General features: G+C 58.0%; 1 protein-coding gene and 1 long non-coding RNA gene across 3 annotated transcripts; one reads left to right on the top strand and one right to left on the bottom strand.

Moving 5' to 3' along the window:
* Positions 1 to 1346: 1346 nt before the first annotated feature.
* On the bottom strand, positions 1347 to 7496 carry LOC117098388 (spermatogenesis-associated protein 31E1-like). Of its 2 annotated transcripts, XM_033236889.1 has the most exons (5): positions 7210 to 7496; positions 6399 to 6456; positions 5796 to 5856; positions 4524 to 5536; positions 1347 to 4421 (listed from the first exon to the last, which is right to left on the bottom strand). In XM_033236889.1, exons 1-5 carry the CDS (start codon positions 7435 to 7437, stop codon positions 1360 to 1362), a joined length of 4422 nt encoding a protein of 1473 aa, XP_033092780.1. In that variant the 5' UTR covers positions 7438 to 7496; the 3' UTR covers positions 1347 to 1359. The 2 variants fall into 2 exon arrangements, with proteins under 2 accessions (XP_033092780.1, XP_033092778.1); XM_033236887.1 differs by having other exon boundaries at positions 1347 to 5536.
* On the top strand, positions 5487 to 6480 carry LOC117098389. The gene is made up of 3 exons (XR_004443392.1): positions 5487 to 5574; positions 5704 to 5806; positions 6074 to 6480. It is a non-coding gene; the product is annotated as an uncharacterized LOC117098389 (long non-coding RNA).
* Positions 7497 to 8942: the final 1446 nt, after the last annotated feature.

Genomic DNA, 8942 nt, shown 5'->3' with positions numbered 1-8942 from the left:
ACCACCCCAGACAGGACTTGGCTCCAGCAGTAGCCTGGGCGCCCAAAGTGACACCAGGGGCCTTTTCCAAACAGGTCTCCAGCATGAGTCCCGCCACGCCTGGGTACAGGCCGGTCCCCTTGTCTTCAGCCTCCACAACCCCTGCAGGTGCAGAGCTCTCCCTGGGCAGAAGGCCCCTGGACAGAGCCCTCTGGGGAACCAGCTCCTGCCTTTGCTCCTGCCTTCCCTGGGGATGGCCAGGAGGGACCCAGCACCAGGACAGAGGAGCCCAGGACCGTACCCTGTGGGAACTCTCCCTGTGAACCATGTGACCAGATCCTCTGAGGCCCAGTGTGTCCCCTGCCAGCACCTGGGCTTGGAGCCATAGATGTGCTGTGTCACCCAGGCCAGCCCTTGCCTTCTGGGTCCCTCTGCCCTGGGAGTGGCACTGACCACTTTTACTTGTAATGATCACTGGACTGTGAGGACCCTGGTTACAGCTGTGGGCAGCTTGTGGATCCTGCACTTGCGAACTTATCTTCGTCTTCCCGGATTCTTCTCCCACCTCCCACCCTGGGCCTAAGGACCCCTCCTGTGGTTCCTGACCACAGGGTCCCGCCAGGGGGGCAGGCAGCAGCCCTGGGCGCCTCCTGAAACAGACACCCCACACTAGTGGCCCGGGAGACTGCTCTGGAGAGTGAGGCAGGGGACACCAGACGCAAACCCAGGGGTGTTACCAAGGCTGAGCCAAGTGCTGGCGGGGCCCAGGTCCATCCCGGAACTCAGCAGGCAGGGAAGGGTCTGGGGAGGGTGTCACCTCTTCCCCACCAGGACATCTGGGAAGGAGCTGTCCCGCCTCTGACCCAGGGCCCGTACAGGACACCCCCACATTCCCAGGCTACCACGGGGCAGGGAGGCTGCTGGAATCCATCACTCCTCCAGCCTCAGGGGAGCCTACCACTGCCTCAGGCCGTGAGGTCCCTGCAGACCCAGCCCCACAGCAGCACAGAAGTTACCTTAGTGAGAACGGGGATGCAGTGAGCCAGAGCCCGGTGGGGTCTCCATAGGGTTTGCTGTCCTTACACGTCCTGAAGACTCTGGATCATGATCCAGCTTGGAAACTAGACCCGGTTTCTCCCTGGACAGGGAGAAGAGGGGGTCCTCCACGTCCCTGCCAGCCTCCTCCAGGCCCAGCCATTCTAGAAGCCGCACTCAGGAGGAGTGGACACGGAGCCCGTTCCTGTGCCCTAGCATGGCACAGACAGAAGCCACCACCTCTGCAGGGAAACCAAGTGTATTGGGAACTTCTCTGTGAAAGTCGGGAACACATGGCGGCTGTGATCACCCAGGCAGGACAGGCTTAACATGTAGGTGTCAGTTTTATTTGAGTAGAACCCCGTCTCCCCCAGGAGACGTGCAAGAAGCCTTCTCTGGTTCAGGAGGCAAGACATCTCGTGTAGACCTCAGTTCCTGCGGGCTGCGGATGGGGCCACTCGAGGTTTTTGCCACTCGTGGCCTGTGGTGGTGGGGGCCAGCTGGGGACACAGACTCCCGGGGAGGTGGGGCCCATCTGCTGTCTCTGTCTCTGATGTTGCTGTTTTTGACAGGACAGTGGTGGCCCCTGGGGGTGGCTTTGGGGCTGCAGGCCAGAGCTCTGATCTCTCTGCTATGTTCTTGGTGGCAGTGACCCCTGTGGCCACAGGAAGGCACATTCTCCTGAGCGTGGAGGTCACCTTTGTGGCGACTGACCTCTGAGGGACCACGTCCCCACCGAAGCCCCAGTTTGTCCACCAGGATTTGCCTCACACCTCTGCTGATGGTCCAGGCTTCATCAACCATGCAGTCCGTAAACAGCCTTGCTGGGCCAGACCCCCAGCTCTGGACAGCATCTGCCCCAGGCTTGCCTTTCTCCAGGACGTCTTCCCACCCTGCGCCTGTTTTCCTGGGGTGTAGACCCTGTGGATGGTGACCGATCTTTCTCCGGAAGTGGCTTTCTGGTGGCGTCTCTCCCTTCTCCGGCTGACGCTGGTTGTATTTCCTTTCTTGTTTGTCTCCTACTTCCCTGGCATGAGCAGAGTGGCTCCTCCCACTGGCTTCAGAGGTCCTTGGTCCCTTGGAGCCATGTCCCTGCTCCCCTGGTCTGGGTCTCCTGCGGGCCTCGCCCTTGTCCGCAGAGCCCAGCGTCTTCTGACTCTTCTGTGGGGCCTTTGCTTTCCGGCTCCCAGGCTCCCGCTGCCGTGGGCTGTCCCCTCCCTTCCATGGGAGGGCCCATGGCCCCTGCGAAGCCGTCGTGTTCTTACTGGACACACTCTGGGAGGTGGACAGAGGGGCCTGAGCGGGCAGCCTGTCTGCGGCAGGGAGCATGTCCACATGGCGGCCTGGAAGGCACAGATCTATGGCGCCATCCTGGAGGAGGACGCCTGAGGCGCGGCCTGGCGGCTGCTCCTCTGAATCCACCTGCGCTAGGAGCGCAATCTCACTGATCACCTGCGATTTCAGGCGCAGCTGCTCTGGATCCTGAGCAACACAGATTGTAGACCCTGAGGGGTTATCAGTGGTCCCCAGAGCCCCCGTGCTCCTCAGATCCACCTGAACGCTTCCTGAACTTGCCCTCACAGTGGCTCCCACGGTGACGTCCCTAGTGGGGGGCTTCTCCTCCCCCACCTTCAGTGCCTCCAGGGCGTCTTTGGCCCTTGCCCACTGGGACCCTATGCTGAGCTCTTGCAGGGCTCTGCTAGTACACACGTTTCCTGGGGACATGCTCTGGCTCTGAAACCTTGCCTCGTTCCCAGCCATTTCTGAACCCATACTCCCCGCTAGTCTGGGTTTGGGTTTCCCGGATGCCAGGACAGTCCTGCTCTGCCAGGTTCTGCCCACAAGGCTGCATGTGGGGGGCTGAGAAGACCCCCTGTGCTCATGTCGAGGTGGAAAGGCCTCTGGTCGCCCACGGGTGTCAGCTGACTGGGACCCTCTCAGGAGCCTCTGGGCTTCCTCCTGCTCAGGTGGTGCGGGAGCGAGAGCACCACTCACGGCCAGCACTGACTTGCTTGTTGTTCTGTTGTCTCCTGGACCATTCTGAGGACGTTTTCCCGGGAAAATGGGAACCTTGGCTGCAGATTCATTCCGAGATTCCCAGGAGGCCCAGGGGGGAAAGGTGGATTGTGGGAAGGGCGGGGCCCGAGCCTCACCTGACCGGACATTTATGGGCTCCAGGGATTGGAGGTCTGGACCCCACCTGTGTCTCACACGGAACTTTAAAAGATGCACTTCCAGCATCTGCTGGGTGCAGGGCTGGAGGAAGGAAAGCTCCTGGGAGGTGTTCACGTGGGCTTTCCCACCCCTCCAGGATGCCAGCTTCCCGGGTTTCCTGTGGGTGTCAGACTGGGGAACAGCACATTTGACCATGAGCCAGGAGCGACGCACAGGCACGGGGATCCAGCCCTCTTTGATCTCCCCCACCTTCCTGGCCAGATGGATTTGCAGCTTGTTTTCCAGATGCTTCTTCTCTGCGTCCCCGGGTGTGGAACTTACTGATTGGTATTTCCAGGGCCTCCATATGTCACCTTCTGCCTCCTCCTTGTCTTCCTCCAGAAACTTCACTGAGGTCCTTCCTGGGCCTCGATCCCGGCTTGGGTCTGGCCCTAGTTTGGACCGTAAGCACCCCTTCCCAGAGAACCTTCTGGAGCTCTGGAACCCGGTCTTCTGCACATCCTTCCTGCCCTTCCCTGCAAATTCAGAAGGCTGGGAGGGCGAGAGGGCCTGCTGTGTCTCTTCTGCCTGACTCTGGGGCCTCCCTGGGAATTCCCCCTGGGGCTGCAGCAGGTCCCCAGATGCCTGGAATCTGCTGGGAGGGCCGCAGGACTGCTCCTGGTGGATGGCACTCCTTCCTTGCCACCGGTGCTCTGGGAGCTCAGGGCTGGTGGTAACCCCGGGAAGGATAGGGCCTGACTTGGGGCTCCAGGAGGTTGGCCTCTCCTGGGGAAGGTGGGCAGTGGGCTGGTTCAGGCCAGCCGGAGACTTTTTGGGGAGAGAGGGCAAAACCCTCTTCCACTTTGGTTGCTTCTTCAAGGTCCATTCAAGATTCTCCTTTCCAGCGGGGATGACAGACTCTGTCCTCTCCTGGGTTGTAGGGTAAGATGCCCCACAGTCCCTAATCTGGGGTGGAGAAGAGCACGGTAGGCTTGGGACAGGGGGTGAGAGGTGGGCCTGGGTCTGGATCCCAGCCAAAGGCGGGCACTGGGACTGGGGCCAGGCTGGAGTGAAAGGCTGGGACTGGGCCATGTGGTGGGGCTGGGGCGGTGCCTGGGAAAGCTGCGAGGATGCCTCAACCTCAGGTTCACCTGGAGGAGAAGTGGAGGCTTTATCCAATGATACAGAGTGCGCATTCTGTGAGGAAGGCGGTGCCTGGGAAAGCTGTGAGGATGCCTCAACCTCAGGTTCACCTGGAGGAGAAGTGGAGGCTTTATCCAGTGATACACAGTGTGCATTCTGTGAGGCAGGCAGTGCCTGGGAATGCTGTGAGGATGCCTCAACCTCAGGTTCACCTGGAAGAGAAGTGGAGGCTTTATCCAGTGATACAGAGTGCGCATTCTGTGAGGCAGTCTTGCTAGAAACCCAGGCTGTGGCTACTAGGGACTCGCTGTTGAAAGATGGGAGGTTCCAGAAAAGCTGGCTGCATTTCTGCTGCAAGTGGTCCCCCACCGCTGTGGCGTCAGAGACTTGCTGAGGACAGGGCAGCTGCTGTGGTTGGGTTGACACGTTCCAGAAGGGATTTAGAGTCGTGATGTCCCCCTCCTTCCCCAGTGATGTCATCTGCGGGTGGCCGGCCCGTTCCCTTTCTTTCTCCTGCCACATCTTCATCAGTGCTCTCTTGGTGATAAGAGTCTCCAGCAGCTTCTGCACATCATGGTGGATGAATGTGCAGCCACCTACCTCCACGTGCCTGGGTGTGGGGTCTCCCCAGAAGGAAGCCTCTAGGGGGTGGTCGGGAAGATGCTGTGGCTGGGATTTGCCATGTGAACAGGTGGAGAGGCCCCAGGTCGTGGCAGCCTCCCTCCAGCAATAGAGTTCCTGGATGGGATCGCTGGAGCACCCAAGGCCAGTGATCACCCTGGTTGGAGAAGGCAGCCCCTGGTTGTGTAGAGGGGAGCTCTTGGGGACGGGGCGTGTTGTGGAGTCACACTGAAGTCCAGCCAGGCTGGAGTCGGGTGGAGGTGGAGAGGAGGTCAGGGGACCATGCGGCTGTGGTGAAGGAGGAAAAACCACATGTGGCCGGGATGCAGGGCGTTTTAGGGGAAGCAAGGGCTCTGGAGGCTTGGAGGCACTCAGGGTTGAGTGTGGTCCAAAAGGCTCTGAGAAGGTCATCGGGCCTGGTGACAGGGTGGAGGCCAGAGGAGCTGGGGGAGCTGCTGGGGACAAGCTGGCAGGAGATGGATCTGGCATGCATTTCCCATGCAGCTGGTGGGCCTTAGCAGGCGCTGGTTTGCACACGTCACCCGGGGGTTCTGCACCTAAGGGCAGATGGGAGCCGCCCTCGCCAGCGAGCTTCCTCATGTGGCTGCAGGAGACAAGAGGCACAAGCTGCAGCCGGGGCAGGTGGGGCCGAGAAGCCAGGAGGGGTGGGCACCTGGGGCCTACAGCTCCTCCACCTCCCCCACTACTGACTTCACAAAGCTCTGCTTAAGCCTGCCCCAGGGCTTCAGTCCTCTCCTCTCCCCTTCCCAGGACCTCTCCCTCCCAATCACCAGCAGGCCCTAGGGTTGCATCAGAGGCCCTGGTAGGAAGGAGGACATGGAGAGAAGGAGGAAGCTCCTCACCTTTCCAGAAGGTAGTTCAAGTCCCGGGTCTCCTCCAGCTCCCTCAGGAGGATTCTGCAAGCTGGAAGTCACGAGACAGGGTTATGGTGGAGAGGGCGGTGCCTGGGAACCTCACAGAGGCTGAGTGGATGTCTCTTTAGGGGACACCACAGGGAACTAGACTCTGAAACCTACACATTTGTGGCCAAAGCCACATGGGCCTGATGATGACAGGAAGGTGTCCACTGTGCAGCACTTTGTCATTTGCAAAAAGTGCTTCCACGTCCACCCCTTCATAGGTGTCACAACCATCTTGTTGGGAGAGCAAACGGGTGGTCTCAAAGAGGAGTCAGCCATGGCCGAGGTAAACAGCTGTCCACATGGACCTGGAGCCTCCCTCACCTCCCCCCATATCCCGGCAGGCCTTGGTCCCTTCCCCACACCGCCCCCTTATGGGCAATACCAGTCCCAGGCCCATGGCTTCATTCCCACAGGGAATCTGAGGAGGCCCCAGGTTCTGATTTCCCTCCCAGGAGTTTCCCTCTCAGGCCTCTGCAAATGACTTCCTCAGGGACAGGCGATGCTGTCACCTCTGGGGAGTCCCGGGAAGCAGCAGAGCCTCACCTTTCAGAGCTGAGATCTTCTTTCTGCTCCTGGACCTCCCCCTTCTCTCCCTTTGAGGCTGAGAGGCAAGAAAGGATGAGGGGCTGGGACCAGTTCTCAGTCTCCTCTCCCCAGACCAGCTGCACATGCAGTACTCATGGACACGGCTCCCTGCCTCTAGCTCAGGGAGCTCTGTGTGTGCTTTTTACTCATGTTCACCATGAATGAAATGTTTTCCGTTTTCCTTCTTAGGAAAATGCAAGGAGGCGTTTTCTGTGTGACTCCACCCTGGTGTCCCCAGTCCCTGCTCCTCCCCGAAGGCACACCCAGGCTCAGGTCTGCAGGCGCCTCTGAGCTGCCGGTAGGATTCTGCTTCGGAGGAGAATGGAGAGGAGGCCAGGGACCATGGGGTTGTGGTGAAGGAGGAAAAGCACATGTGGCCGGGGTGCAGCCACAGGCGAATCCAGGCTCTCGTGGGAGGCTCTCGGGGGCTCAGCACAGCTCCCAGATCACACAGAGGAGGCTGGGCCCCCAGGCACCTGGCCCAGGAAGGGGGTGATGAGGCTGGGGCCTGACCCAGTCCTCGCCACTGAGTCTGGTGTTGGTTTTTGCCCTGACGCCCCCTGCGCACCCCACAGATGGTCTGGGAGCTGGGGGTGGAATCCTCCGCCCACTCTCACCCCTGCCTGCCCTGCCCTGCCCTGCCCTGCCCTAGAGGGATGACGAGATTTCCCATCGTGGGAGCGTCTCTCGTTGTTTAGGAAAAGTGGAAATGAGGGGCGGAAAAGAAGAGAGAATCTTTCTCTGTGGGGCTGGGCTGAGGGCTCCTCACCTCCCTGCTGCTCCTCTTCCTCCCGGGCGGGGGTGAGGGTGGGTCACTGTGGAGGTAGGAGTGTAATAGGTAGAGGAGCACCAGGCCACACACACTGGTGAGGATGAAATCCATCATCCAGGGAGTGGAGCTGGGGCTCAGCCATGTGGCACTAGGGCTCTTCAGAGGAAAGAGCATTGTCTCCATCTGAAGTGCAATGTCGCCTTCAAGCAACTGAGGGCTGGGCATCCCCTTTGGGTCTAGGGAGTGGGGCCCAGGCCTGCATCACAGAGCTGGGGCCTCTTCCTCACAAAGGGCAGGGGAGGGGCAGTGGGAGGAGGAGGTTGAAGCACAGCCCCGCCCTCAGCTCCCAGCCCTGGGTCCCTCCACCCTCCTGGGTCCCCCAGATCCCTAGGGCCTTCCCACTCTAGCTGCTCACCTGTCAGAGACAGCCCTGGGTCCATTTTCCATTCTCTTCTCCTGGAACACAGGTGTAACCTGGCTCTCCTTATGCCTTGGAGATCCAGGCCTGAGCCCACCCATTTCACAGCCTTTGAAACTCTGAAATTCTCTTAGCAATCTAGGTGGTTTCCTAAGGATTATTTTAGAATCTCCTCTGTTTTCGTAATTTTCCCACACCCTATGTTTTCTACTTTCGTCATCCCAGAATAGAACTTTTAAATTCACAAAACTAAAAAATATAATGAAAACACAAATAATTAAACGTCCAAATGACATTTTTATGTTAGGATCATAATTGTGAGTTACCAGCTTATGGAGCTTGCTGTAACAAAACCTCAAACACTTCATTATTTTCAAAACAATAATTAAGCCTTTACTTATTCTCTTTAGATGTTTCATATGTTGTCCTGATCCATTTTTTCTTTCTCTGCCCCAAATACAGTCCTCACTCTCCGAAGTTTTGGAACATGTGTGCTCCACCATCAGCCAGGAGTGGTTTGGGGTGATCTGAGGTCCAGCTCCTTTGGGTGGAGAGTAGGGCTGGGCACTCCATGCCAGGCTGGAGTCCAGTGTTCAGCAGCCTCTTCTGATATCACTCATGTCCTCTGTACATACTCTTTTTTTTTTTTTGAAATGGACTCTCACTCTGTCACCCAGGCCGGAATACAGTGGCACAATCTCGTCTCACTGCAACCTCCCCCTCCTGGGTTCAAGCGATTCTCCTGCCTCAGCCTACTGAGTAGCTGGGACTGCAGGTGTGTGCCACCATGCCCAGCTAATTTTTGTATCTTTATTAGAGACTGGGTTTCACCATATTGGCCAGGCTGGTCCTGAACTCCTGACCTTGTGATCCGCCCGCCTCGGCCTCCCGTTCGTATTCTTTGCTCCACAGTGTGTCCTGTTTTTCACCTCCTGCCTGCTCCAGACCACTGGGGCCTCGTGTCTGGCCTGTACCTGATAGGTAGGGTACTTTGAACCCTGGAGGAAATGATCTCCTTATACTGTTAGACATCTTTTGGGCACCTGAAACTCAGGATTAGAGATTGCACTTTTTAATCACTGTGTGAAACATTTATTCAATACTTGAAAAATGGCCTTGAAAATCATGTACATCTTTGTCATGTGTTCTATGTAGCCTCAATGGAAGTGAGACCATCTGAGTTTATTTGGGTCTGTTCTCATGAATAGGCACCTTCAAGAGCACATCTGCTTCATCTACTGCTGCTTTTATCTGCCTACAGTCTCTTCCTCCTTTATGAGATTGTCCCTGGGGAGACATGACAGTCCCTAAT

This window comes from Trachypithecus francoisi, unplaced genomic scaffold, assembly GCF_009764315.1.
Source record: "Trachypithecus francoisi isolate TF-2019V2 unplaced genomic scaffold, Tfra_2.0 Lachesis_group16, whole genome shotgun sequence".
Taxonomy (NCBI): Eukaryota; Metazoa; Chordata; class Mammalia; order Primates; family Cercopithecidae; genus Trachypithecus; species Trachypithecus francoisi.
The sequence above is the reverse complement of the archived record's forward strand: the minus strand, read 5'-3'. Positions and strand labels throughout refer to the sequence as shown.